The following is a 14,516-nucleotide window of genomic DNA, read 5'->3' as shown; positions in this document are numbered from 1 at the left end:
GTGATTCATTGGGCAGTTGAGTGAGTCACACATACCAGGTGATTCATTGGGCAGTTGAGTGTCACACATACCAGGTGAGTCTCTAATTAAAAAAAACATTTGGATGCATCAGGTGTAGACATGATCTGTCTATTTGTACCTCCAGATATCTAGAATACATGATCCGTCTATTTGTACCTCCAGATATCTAGAATACATGATCCGTCTATTTGTACCTCCAGATATCTAGAATACATGATCCATCTATTTGTACCTCCAGATATCTAGAATACATGATCCATCTATTTGTACCTCCAGCTATCTAGAATACATGATCCATCTATTTGTACCTCCAGATATCTAGAATACATGATCTGTCTATTTGTACCTCCAGATATCTAGAATACATGATCCATCTATTTGTACCTCCAGATATCTAGAATACATGATCTGTCTATTTGTACCTCCAGCTATCTAGAATACATGATCTGTCTATTTGTACCTCCAGCTATCTAGAATACATGATCCGTCTATTTGTACCTCCAGATATCTAGAATACATGATCCGTCTATTTGTACCTCCAGCTATCTAGAATACATGATCCATCTATTTGTACCTCCAGCTATCTAGAAATCTACAATGAAAAAGTGCGGGACCTGCTGAAAAGTGCCAGCTCCAGCAAGCACAACCTACGGGTCAGGGAGCACCCACGAGATGGACCTTATGTACAAGGTCAGTCACAGCACACTGCCCCCCCCCACAATTTGTGATCAGTCACAGCACACTGCCCCCCCACAATTTATGATCAGTCACAGCACACTGCCCCCCCCCACAATTTGTGATCAGTCACAGCACACTGCCCCCCTCCACAATTTGTGATCAGTCACAGCACACTGCCCCCCTCCACAATTTGTGATCAGTCACAGCACACTGCCCCCCTCCACAATTTGTGATCAGTCACAGCACACTGCCCCCCCCCCCCCCACAATTTGTGATCAGTGACAGCACACTGCCCCCACAATTTGTGATCAGTCATAGCACACTCCCCCCCCCCCCCCCACAATTTGTGATCAGTCACAGCACACTGCCCCCCTCCACAATTTGTGATCAGTCACAGCACACTGCCCCCCCCCCCCCCCCCCCACAATTTGTGATCAGTGACAGCACACTGCCCCCACAATTTGTGATCAGTCATAGCACACTCCCCCCCCCCACAATTTGTGATCAGTCACAACACACTGCCCCCCCCCACAATTTGTGATCAGTCACAGCACACTGCCTGCCCCCCTCCACAATTTGTGATCAGTCACAACACACTGCCCCCCCCCCCACAATTTGTGATCAGTCACAGCACACTGCCTGCCCCCCTCCACAATTTGTGATCAGTCACAGCACACTGCCCCCCCCCCCACAATTTGTGATCAGTCACAACACACTCCCTGCCCCCCCCCCCCCCCCTTCAACAATTTGTGATCAGTCACAGCACACTGCCCCCCCCCCCCCGCTCCACATTTTGTGATCAGTCACAACACACTGCCCCCCCCCCCCAATTTGTGATCAGTCACAGCACACTGCATGGCCCCCCCCCCCACCACCACCCACAATTTGTGATCAGTCACAGCACACTGCCCCCCCACAATTTATGATCAGTCACAGCACACTGCCCCCCCCACAATTTGTGATCAGTCACAGCACACTGCCCCCCCCCCCACAATTTGTGATCAGTCACAGCACACTGCCCCCCTCCACAATTTGTGATCAGTCACAGCACACTGCCCCCCTCCACAATTTGTGATCAGTCACAACACACTACCCCCCCCCCCCCCCCACAATTTGTGATCAGTCACAGCACACTGCCCCCCCCCCCCCAAACATTCTGTGGCATCATTATCCCTATCTATCCTAGACTTATCCAAACATTCTTTGGCATCATATGATTATCCCTATCTATCCTAGACTTATCCAAACATTCTGTGGCATCATTATCCCTATATATCTTAGACTTATCCAAACATTCTGTGGCATCATTATCCCTATCTATCCTAGACTTATCCAAACATTCTGTGGCATCATTATCCCTATATATCTTAGACTTATCCAAACATTCTGTGGCATCATTATCCCTATCTATCCTAGACTTATCCAAACATTCTGTGGCATCATATGATTATCCCTATCTATCCTAGACTTATCCAAACATTCTGTGGCATCATATGATTATCCCTATCTATCCTAGACTTATCCAAACATTCTGTGGCATCATATGATTATCCCTATCTATCCTAGACTTATCCAAACATTCTGTGGCATCATTATCCCTATCTATCCTAGACTTATCCAAACATTATGTGGCATCATATGATTATCCCTATCTATCCTAGACTTATCCAAACATTCTGTGGCATCATATGATTATCCCTATCTATCCTAGACTTATCCAAACATTCTGTGGCATCATATGATTATCCCTATCTATCCTAGACTTATCCAAACATTCTGTGGCATCATATGATTATCCCTATCTATCCTAGACTTATCCAAACATTCTGTGGCATCATATGATTATCCCTATCTATCCTAGACTTATCCAAACATTCTGTGGCATCATATGATTATCCCTATCTATCCTAGACTTATCCAAACATTCTGTGGCATCATTATCCCTATATATCTTAGACTTATCCAAACATTCTGTGGCATCATTATCCCTATCTATCCTAGACTTAACCAAACATTCTGTGGCATCATATGATTATCCCTATCTATCCTAGACTTATCCAAACATTCTGTGGCATCATTATCCCTATATATCTTAGACTTATCCAAACATTCTGTGGCATCATTATCCCTATCTATCCTAGACTTATCCAAACATTCTGTGGCATCATATGATTATCCCTATCTATCCTAGACTTATCCAAACATTCTGTGGCATCATATGATTATCCCTATCTATCCTAGACTTATCCAAACATTCTGTGGCATCATATGATTATCCCTATCTATCCTAGACTTATCCAAACATTCTGTGGCATCATTATCCCTATCTATCCTAGACTTATCCAAACATTCTGTGGCATCATATGATTATCCCTATCTATCCTAGACTTATCCAAACATTCTGTGGCATCATTATCCCTATATATCTTAGACTTATCCAAACATTCTTTGGCATCATTATCCCTATCTATCCTAGACTTATCCAAACATTCTGTGGCATCATATGATTATCCCTATCTATCCTAGACTTATCCAAACATTCTGTGGCATCATATGATTATCCCTATCTATCCTAGACTTATCCAAACATTCTTTGGCATCATTATCCCTATCTATCCTAGACTTATCCAAACATTCTGTGGCATCATATGATTATCCCTATCTATCCTAGACTTATCCAAACATTCTGTGGCATCATATGATTATCCCTATCTATCCTAGACTTATCCAAACATTCTGTGGCATCATTATCCCTATATATCTTAGACTTATCCAAACATTCTGTGGCATCATATGATTATCCCTATCTATCCTAGACTTATCCAAACATTCTGTGGCATCATATGATTATCCCTATCTATCCTAGACTTATCCAAACATTCTGTGGCATCATATGATTATCCTTATCTATCCTAGACTTATCCAAACATTCTGTGGCATCATGTGATTATCCCTATCTATCCTAGACTTATCCAAACATTCTGTGGCATCATTATCCCTATATATCTTAGACTTATCCAAACATTCTTTGGCATCATTATCCCTATCTATCCTAGACTTATCCAAACATTCTGTGGCATCATTATCCCTATCTATCCTAGACTTATCCAAACATTCTGTGGCATCATTATCCCTATCTATCCTAGACTTATCCAAACATTCTGTGGCATCATATGATTATCCCTATCTATCCTAGACTTATCCAAACATTCTGTGGCATCATTATCCCTATCTATCCTAGACTTATCCAAACATTCTGTGGCATCATTATCCCTATCTATCCTAGACTTATCCAAACATTCTGTGGCATCATTATCCCTATCTATCCTAGACTTATCCAAACATTCTGTGGCATCATATGATTATCCCTATCTATCCTAGACTTATCCAAACATTCTGTGGCATCATTATCCCTATCTATCCTAGACTTATCCAAACATTCTGTGGCATCATATGACGTTCTAATGAACTTAATGAAGAGAGGGAACTTGAACAGAACAACAGCATCAACCAACATGAATGATGTCAGCAGCAGATCTCATGCCATTTTTACCATCACATTCACTCAGGTCAGTCACACAACACAGCCACACAACACAGCCACACAACACAGCCACACAACACAGCCACACAACACAGCCACACAACACAGCCACACAACACAGCCACACAACACAGCCACACAACACAGCCACACAACACAGCCACACAACACAGCCACACAACACAGCCACACAACACAGCCACACAACACAGCCACACAACACAGCCACACAACACAGCCACACAACACAGCCACACAACACAGCCACACAACACAGCCACACAACACAGCCACACAACACAACACAGCCACACAACACAGCCACACAACACAGCCACACAACACAGCCACACAACACAACACAGCCACACAACACAGCCACACAACACAGCCACACAACACAGCCACACAACACAGCCACACAACACAGCCACACAACACAGCCACACAACACAGCCACACAACACAACACAGCCACACAACACAGCCACACAACACAACACAGCCACACAACACAGCCACACAACACAGCCACACAACACAACACAGCCACACAACACAGCCACACAACACAGCCACACAACACAGCCACACAACACAACACAGCCACACAACACAGTCACACCTCAAAGCAACACAACACTATGTGAATATTTCTGTTGTTCTAGGCTTGTAATGTGAATATTTCTGTTGGTTTAGGCTTGTAATGTGAATATTTCTGTTGGTCTAGGCTTGTAATGTGAATATTTCTGTTGGTTTAGGCTTGTAATGTGAATATTTCTGTTGGTCTAGGCTTGTAATGTGAATATTTCTGTTGGTCTAGGCTTGTAATGTGAATATTTCTGTTGGTCTAGTCTTGTAATGTGAATATTTCTGTTGGTCTAGGCTTGTAATGTGAATATTTCTGTTGGTCTAGGCTTGTAATGTGAATATTTCTGTTGGTCTAGGCTTGTAATGTGAATATTTCTGTTGGTCTAGGCTTGTAATGTGAATATTTCTGTTGGTCTAGGCTTGTTGTAATGTGAATATTTCTGTTGGTTTAGGCTTGTAATGTGAATATTTCTGTTGTTCTAGGCTTGTAATGTGAATATTTCTGTTGGTTTAGGCTTGTAATGTGAATATTTCTGTTGTTCTAGGCTTGTAATGTGAATATTTCTGTTGGTCTAGGCTTGTAATGTGAATATTTCTGTTGGTCTAGGCTTGTAATGTGAATATTTCTGTTGTTCTAGGCCAGATTCCTGGATGGGTTGCCCAGTGAGAGACAAAGTAAAATCAACTTGGTCGACCTGGCTGGAAGGTTAGTTCCTCTTGTCTAATCAAAGCTAAATAGTGGGCTCTTGATTTTATGGCAAGCTGTATGTCAGATGTCAGGCTGTATGTCAGATGTCAGGCTATATGTCAGATGTCATGCTGTATGTCAGATGTCAGGCTGTATATAAGATGTCAGGCTGTATATTAGATGTCAGGCTGTATGTCAGATGTCAGGCTGAATGTCATATGTCATGCCCTACTGCCAGATGTCAGGCTGTATGTCAGATGTCAGGCTGTATGTCAGATGTCAGGCTGTATGTCAGATGTCAGGCTGTATGTCAGATGTCAGGCTGTATGTCAGATGTCAGGCTGTATGTCAGATGTCAGGCTGAATGTCATATGTCATGCCCTACTGCCAGATGTCAGGCTGTATGTCAGATGTCAGGCTGTATGTCAGATGTCAGGCTGTATATTAGATGTCAGGCTGTATGTCAGATGTCAGGCTGAATGTCATATGTCATGCCCTACTGCCAGATGTCAGGCTGTATGTCAGATGTCAGGCTGTATGTCAGATGTCAGGCTGTATGTCAGATGTCAGGCTGTATGTCAGATGTCAGGCTGTATGTCAGATGTCAGACTGTATGTCAGATGTCAGGCTGAATGTCATATGTCATGCCCTACTGCCAGATGTCAGGCTGTATGTCAGATGTCAGGCTGTATGTCAGATGTCAGGCTGTATATTAGATGTCAGGCTGTATGTCAGATGTCAGGCTGAATGTCATATGTCATGCCCTACTGCCAGATGTCAGGCTGTATATTAGATGTCAGGCTGTATGTCAAATGTCAGGCTGTATGTCAGATGTCAGGCTGTATGTCAGATGTCAGGCTGTATGTCAGATGTCAGGCTGTATGTCAGATGTCAGGCTGTATGTCAGATGTCAGGCTGTATGTCAGATGACTGGATGTATGTCAGATGACAGGATGTATGTCAGATGTCAGGCTGTATGTTAGATGTCATAGCACACTGCCAGATGTCAGGTTGTTTGTCAAATGTCAGGCTGTATGTCAGATGTCAGGCTGTATGTCAGATGTTATGCTGAATGTCAGATGTCATGCTGTATATCATGCTGAATGTCAGATGTCAGACTGTATGTCAGATGTCATACTAAATATCAGATGTCATACTAAATATCAGGTGTCATGCTGAATGTCAGATGTCATAGCCTACTGCCAGATGTCAGGCTGTTTGTCAAATGTCAGGCTGTATGTCAGATGTCAGGCTGTATGTCAGATGACAGGATGTATGTCAGATGACAGGATGTATGTCAGATGTCAGGCTGTATGTTAGATGTCATAGCACACTGCCAGATGTCAGGATGTATGTCAGATGACAGGATGTATGTTTCAGTGAAAGAGCCGACAGCTCTGGTGCCACTGGTCTTAGACTGAAAGAAGGAGGAAGCATCAACAAGTCACTTGTTAGCTTAGGCAATGTCATCTCATTATTGGGTGAGTTAAAGTCATCTCATTATTGGGTGAGTAAATGTCATCTCACTATTAGGTGAGTTAATGTCATCTCATTATTGGGTGAGTTAAAGTCATCTCATTATTGGGTGAGTAAATGTCATCTCACTATTAGGTGAGTTAATGTCATCTCATTATTGGGTGAGTAAATGTCATCTCATTATTGGGTGAGTAAATGTCATCTCATTATTAGGTGAGTTAATGTCATCTCATTATTGGGTGAGTAAATGTCATCTCATTATTAGGTGAGTTAATGTCATCTCATTATTAGGTGAGTTAATGTCATCTCATTATTGGGTGAGTAAATGTCATCTCATTATTAGGTGAGTTAATGTCATCTCATTATTGGGTGAGTAAATGTCATCTCATTATTGGGTGAGTTAATGTCATCTCATTATTAGGTGAGTTAATGTCATCTCATTATTAGGTGAGTTAATGTCATCTCATTATTGGGTGAGTAAATGTCATCTCATTATTAGGTGAGTTAATGTCATCTCATTATTAGGTGAGTTAATGTCATCTCATTATTGGGTGAGTAAATGTCATCTCATTATTGGGTGAGTAAATGTCATCTCATTATTGGGTGAGTAAATGTCATCTCATTATTGTGTGAGGGAGTAATGGGATCTAGTTACAGGTGAGCTAATGACACAACTTTTCCCTCTCTGTTCCAGCGGAGCGCTCAGAAAATGGGGTGAAGAGTAAACCAATGTTCATCCCCTACAGGGACTCAGTCCTAACTTGGCTTTTAAAGGACAGTCTCGGTGGCAACGCCAAGACAGTCATGATCGCAAGTGTGTCTTTTGTTCCATGATTGTTGTCTCTTGTTCCATGATTGTTGTCACTTGTTCTATGATTGTCACCATTGTTCCATGATTGTCACCATTGTTCTATGATTGTCACCATTGTTCCATGATTGTCACCATTGTTCTATGATTGTCACCATTGTTCCATGATTGTCACCATTGTTCCATGATTGTCACCATTGTTCTATGATTGTCACCATTGTTCCATGATTGTCACCATTGTTCTATGATTGTCACCATTGTTCCATGATTGTCACCATTGTTCCATGATTGTCACCATTGTTCTATGATTGTCACCATTGTTCCATGATTGTCACCATTGTTCTATGATTGTCACCATTGTTCTATGATTGTCACCATTGTTCTATGATTGTCACCATTGTTCTATGATTGTCACCATTGTTCCATGATTGTCACTATTGTTCCATGATTGTCACCATTGTTCCATGATTGTCACCATTGTTCCATGATTGTCACCATTGTTCCATGATTGTCACCATTGTTCCATGATTGTCACCATTGTTCCATGATTGTCACCATTGTTCCATGATTGTCACCATTGTTCCATGATTGTCACCATTGTTTCCATGATTGTCACCATTGTTCCATGATTGTCACCATTGTTCCATGATTGTCACCATTGTTCCATGATTGTCACCATTGTTCCATGATTGTCACCATTGTTCCATGATTGTCACCATTGTTACATGATTGTCACCATTGTTCCATGATTGTCACCATTGTTCCATGATTGTCACCATTGTTCCATGATTGTCACCATTGTTCCATGATTGTCACCATTGTTCCATGATTGTCACCATTGTTCCATGATTGTCACCATTGTTCCATGATTGTCACCATTGTTCCATGATTGTCACCATTGTTCCATGATTGTCACCATTGTTCCATGATTGTCACCATTGTTCCATGATTGTCACCATTGTTCCATGATTGTCACCATTGTTCCATGATTGTCACCATTGTTCCATGATTGTCACCATTGTTCCATGATTGTCACCATTGTTCCATGATTGTCACCATTGTTCCATGATTGTCACCATTGTTCCATGATTGTCACCATTGTTCCATGATTGTCACCATTGTTCCATGATTGTCACCATTGTTCCATGATTGTCACCATTGTTCCATGATTGTCACCATTGTTCCATGATTGTCACCATTGTTCCATGATTGTCACCCTTGTTACAGCGGTGTCCCCAGCTGATGTCAACTATGGAGAGACACTGAGCACCCTGCGCTATGCCAATAGGGCCAAAAACATTATCAATAGGCCAACTGTTAATGAGGTAGGTAGTCAACAAATGTGCACACAAAAACATTATCAATAGGCCAACTGTTAATGAGGTAGGTAGTCAACAAGTGTGGACACAAAAACATTATCAATAGGCCAACTGTTAATGAGGTAGGTAGTCAACAAATGTGCACACAAAAACATTATCAATAGGCCAACTGTTAATGAGGTAGGTAGTCAACAAATGTGGACACAAAAACATTATCAATAGGCCAACTGTTAATGAGGTAGGTAGTCAACAAATGTGCACACAAAAACATTATCAATAGGCCAACTGTTAATGAGGTAGGTAGTCAACAAATGTGGACACAAAAACATTATCAATAGGCCAACTGTTAATGAGGTAGGTAGTCAACAAATGTGCACACAAAAACATTATCAATAGGCCAACTGTTAATGAGGTAGGTAGTCAACAAATGTGCACACAAAAACATTATCAATAGGCCAACTGTTAATGAGGTAGGTAGTCAACAAATGTGGACACAAAAACATTATCAATAGGCCAACTGTTAATGAGGTAGGTAGTCAACAAATGTGCACACAAAAACATTATCAATAGGCCAACTGTTAATGAGGTAGGTAGTCAACAAATGTGGACACAAAAACATTATCAATAGGCCAACTGTTAATGAGGTAGGTAGTCAACAAATGTGCACACAAAAACATTATCAATAGGCCAACTGTTAATGAGGTAGGTAGTCAACAAATGTGGACACAAAAACATTATCAATAGGCCAACTGTTAATGAGGTAGGTAGTCAACAAATGTGCACACAAAAACATTATCAATAGGCCAACTGTTAATGAGGTAGGTAGTCAACAAATGTGCACACAAAAACATTATCAATAGGCCAACTGTTAATGAGGTAGGTAGTCAACAAATGTGGACACAAAAACATTATCAATAGGCCAACTGTTAATGAGGTAGGTAGTCAACAAATGTGCACACAAAAACATTATCAATAGGCCAACTGTTAATGAGGTAGGTAGTCAACAAATGTGCACACAAAAACATTATCAATAGGCCAACTGTTAATGAGGTAGGTAGTCAACAAATGTGCACACAAAAACATTATCAATAGGCCAACTGTTAATGAGGTAGGTAGTCAACAAATGTGCACACAAAAACATTATCAATAGGCCAACTGTTAATGAGGTAGGTAGTCAACAAATGTGGACACAAAAACATTATCAATAGGCCAACTGTTAATGAGGTAGGTAGTCAACAAATGTGCACACAAAAACATTATCAATAGGCCAACTGTTAATGAGGTAGGTAGTCAACAAATGTGCACACAAAAACATTATCAATAGGCCAACTGTTAATGAGGTAGGTAGTCAACAAATGTGCACACCAATGATTGTGGCAGTGATTGAGCGGTCACACCAATGATTGTGGGAATGATTGAGTAGTCTCACCAATGATTGTGGCAGTGATGAGCACATTTTACTCTTTGAAATCTTTTGAAGGATCCCAATGTTAAGCTGATCAGAGAGTTGAGGGAAGAGATTGCACGCCTCAGAGCTTTGTTGGAAGGTAGTGGGGTAAGTCAGCACCTCCATTAGTTTGATTTTTTTTTTACATTTCTATGCTTAATTAATTATCAGTTTTTTATGTTTTATAAACCTGAGGAATTTTAAACTTTAGGATTCATCCAGTCCATTTTTTTAAATCTTTAGGATTCATCCAGTCCATTTTTTAAATCTTTAGGATTCATCCAGTCCATTTTTTAAATCTTTAGGATTCATCCAGTCCATATTTTAAATCTTTAGGATTCATCCAGTCCATATTTTAAATCTTTAGGATTCATCCAGTCCATATTTTAAATCTTTAGGATTCATCCAGTCCATTTTTTAAATCTTTAGGATTCATCCAGTCCATTTTTTAAATCTTTAGGATTCATCCAGTCCATTTTTTAAATCTTTAGGATTCATCCAGTCCATATTTTAAATCTTTAGGATTCATCCAGTCCATTTTTTAAATCTTTAGGATTCATCCAGTCCATTTTTTAAATCTTTAGGATTCATCCAGTCCATTTTTTAAATCTTTAGGATTCATCCAGTCCATTTTTTAAATCTTTAGGATTCATCCAGTCCATATTTTAAATCTTTAGGATTCATCCAGTCCATATTTTAAATCTTTAGGATTCATCCAGTCCATATTTTAAATCTTTAGGATTCATCCAGTCCATATTTTAAATCTTTAGGATTCATCCAGTCCATATTTTAAATCTTTAGGATTCATCCAGTCCATTTTTTAAATCTTTAGGATTCATCCAGTCCATATTTTAAATCTTTAGGATTCATCCAGTCCATATTTTAAATCTTTAGGATTCATCCAGTCCATATTTTAAATCTTTAGGATTCATCCAGTCCATATTTTAAATCTTTAGGATTCATCCAGTCCATTTTTTAAATCTTTAGGATTCATCCAGTCCATTTTTTAAATCTTTAGGATTCATCCAGTCCATATTTTAAATCTTTAGGATTCATCCAGTCCATATTTTAAATCTTTAGGATTCATCCAGTCCATATTTTAAATCTTTAGGATTCATCCAGTCCATATTTTAAATCTTTAGGATTCATCCAGTCCATATTTTAAATCTTTAGGATTCATCCAGTCCATATTTTAAATCTTTAGGATTCATCCAGTCCATATTTTAAATCTTTAGGATTCATCCAGTCCATATTTTAAATCTTTAGGATTCATCCAGTCCATTTTTTAAATCTTTAGGATTCATCCAGTCCATTTTTTAAATCTTTAGGATTCATCCAGTCCATATTTTAAATCTTTAGGATTCATCCAGTCCATATTTTAAATCTTTAGGATTCATCCAGTCCATATTTTAAATCTTTAGGATTCATCCAGTCCATTTTTTAAATCTTTAGGATTCATCCAGTCCATTTTTTAAATCTTTAGGATTCATCCAGTCCATTTTTTAAATCTTTAGGATTCATCCAGTCCATTTTTTAAATCTTTAGGATTCATCCAGTCCATATTTTAAATCTTTAGGATTCATCCAGTCCATATTTTAAATCTTTAGGATTCATCCAGTCCATTTTTTAAATCTTTAGGATTCATCCAGTCCATATTTTAAATCTTTAGGATTCATCCAGTCCATTTTTTAAATCTTTAGGATTCATCCAGTCCATATTTTAAATCTTTAGGATTCATCCAGTCCATATTTTAAATCTTAAGAATTCATCCAGTCCATTTTTTAAATCTTTAGGATTCATCCAGTCCATTTTTTAAATCTTTAGGATTCATCCAGTCCATTTTTTAAATCTTTAGGATTCATCCAGTCCATTTTTTAAATCTTTAGGATTCATCCAGTCCATTTTTTAAATCTTTAGGATTCATCCAGTCCATATTTTAAATCTTTAGGATTCATCCAGTCCATTTTTTAAATCTTTAGGATTCATCCAGTCCATATTTTAAATCTTTAGGATTCATCCAGTCCATATTTTAAATCTTTAGGATTCATCCAGTCCATTTTTTAAATCTTTAGGATTCATCCAGTCCATTTTTTAAATCTTTAGGATTCATCCAGTCCATTTTTTAAATCTTTAGGATTCATCCAGTCCATTTTTTAAATCTTTAGGATTCATCCAGTCCATTTTTTAAATCTTTAGGATTCATCCAGTCCATTTTTTAAATCTTTAGGATTCATCCAGTCCATATTTTAAATCTTTAGGATTCATCCAGTCCATATTTTAAATCTTTAGGATTCATCCAGTCCATTTTTTAAATCTTTAGGATTCATCCAGTCCATTTTTTAAATCTTTAGGATTCATCCAGTCCATTTTTTAAATCTTTAGGATTCATCCAGTCCATTTTTTAAATCTTTAGGATTCATCCAGTCCATTTTTTAAATCTTTAGGATTCATCCAGTCCATTTTTTAAATCTTTAGGATTCATCCAGTCCATATTTTAAATCTTTAGGATTCATCCAGTCCATATTTTAAATCTTTAGGATTCATCCAGTCCATTTTTTAAATCTTTAGGATTCATCCAGTCCATTTTTTAAATCTTTAGGATTCATCCAGTCCATTTTTTAAATCTTTAGGATTCATCCAGTCCATATTTTAAATCTTTAGGATTCATCCAGTCCATTTTTTTTAAATCTTTAGGATTCATCCAGTCCATTTTTTAAATCTTTAGGATTCATCCAGTCCATTTTTTAAATCTTTAGGATTCATCCAGTCCATTTTTTAAATCTTTAGGATTCATCCAGTCCATATTTTAAATCTTTAGGATTCATCCAGTCCATTTTTTAAATCTTTAGGATTCATCCAGTCCATATTTTAAATCTCTAGGATTCATCCAGTCCATTTTTTAAATCTTTAGGATTCATCCAGTCCATATTTTAAATCTTTAGGATTCATCCAGTCCATTTTTTAAATCTTTAGGATTCATCCAGTCCATATTTTAAATCTTTAGGATTCATCCAGTCCATATTTTAAATCTTTAGGATTCATCCAGTCCATATTTTAAATCTTTAGGATTCATCCAGTCCATATTTTAAATCTTTAGGATTCATCCAGTCCATTTTTTAAATCTTTAGGATTCATCCAGTCCATATTTTAAATCTTTAGGATTCATCCAGTCCATATTTTAAATCTTTAGGATTCATCCAGTCCATATTTTAAATCTTTAGGATTCATCCAGTCCATATTTTAAATCTTTAGGATTCATCCAGTCCATTTTTTAAATCTTTAGGATTCATCCAGTCCATTTTTTAAATCTTTAGGATTCATCCAGTCCATTTTTTAAATCTTTAGGATTCATCCAGTCCATTTTTTAAATCTTTAGGATTCATCCAGTCCATATTTTAAATCTTTAGGATTCATCCAGTCCATTTTTTAAATCTTTAGGATTCATCCAGTCCATATTTTAAATCTTTAGGATTCATCCAGTCCATTTTTTAAATCTTTAGGATTCATCCAGTCCATTTTTTAAATCTTTAGGATTCATCCAGTCCATTTTTTAAATCTTTAGGATTCATCCAGTCCATTTTTTAAATCTTTAGGATTCATCCAGTCCATATTTTAAATCTTTAGGATTCATCCAGTCCATATTTTAAATCTTTAGGATTCATCCAGTCCATTTTTTAAATCTTTAGGATTCATCCAGTCCATTTTTTAAATCTTTAGGATTCATCCAGTCCATTTTTTAAATCTTTAGGATTCATCCAGTCCATTTTTTAAATCTTTAGGATTCATCCAGTCCATATTTTAAATCTTTAGGATTCATCCAGTCCATATTTTAAATCTTTAGGATTCATCCAGTCCATTTTTTAAATCTTTAGGATTCATCCAGTCCATTTTTTAAATCTTTAGGATTCATCCAGTCCATTTTTTAAATCTTTAGGATTCATCCA

General features: G+C 38.1%; 1 protein-coding gene across 5 annotated transcripts in view; it reads left to right on the top strand.

The window, feature by feature from the left end:
• The window catches only part of LOC131935710 (kinesin-like protein KIF16B), a 69,577-nt gene that overhangs the window by 14,590 nt on the left and 40,471 nt on the right, over nucleotides 1–14,516 (top strand). For all 5 annotated transcript variants that reach the window (XM_059292260.1, XM_059292259.1, XM_059292264.1 and 2 more), the window contains exons 8-14: nucleotides 602–711; nucleotides 4,126–4,268; nucleotides 5,473–5,540; nucleotides 6,903–7,003; nucleotides 7,693–7,812; nucleotides 9,034–9,131; nucleotides 10,606–10,680. In XM_059292260.1, coding sequence (XP_059148243.1) covers nucleotides 602–711; nucleotides 4,126–4,268; nucleotides 5,473–5,540; nucleotides 6,903–7,003; nucleotides 7,693–7,812; nucleotides 9,034–9,131; nucleotides 10,606–10,680 — 715 coding nt within the window. The remainder of the gene's footprint in view (nucleotides 1–601; nucleotides 712–4,125; nucleotides 4,269–5,472; nucleotides 5,541–6,902; nucleotides 7,004–7,692; nucleotides 7,813–9,033; nucleotides 9,132–10,605; nucleotides 10,681–14,516) is intronic.

This window comes from Physella acuta, unplaced genomic scaffold (assembly GCF_028476545.2).
Source record: "Physella acuta isolate Inbredline_101_S28 unplaced genomic scaffold, ASM2847654v3 ptg000155l, whole genome shotgun sequence".
NCBI lineage: Eukaryota > Metazoa > Mollusca > Gastropoda > Physidae > Physella > Physella acuta.
The sequence above is the reverse complement of the archived record's forward strand: the minus strand, read 5'-3'. Positions and strand labels throughout refer to the sequence as shown.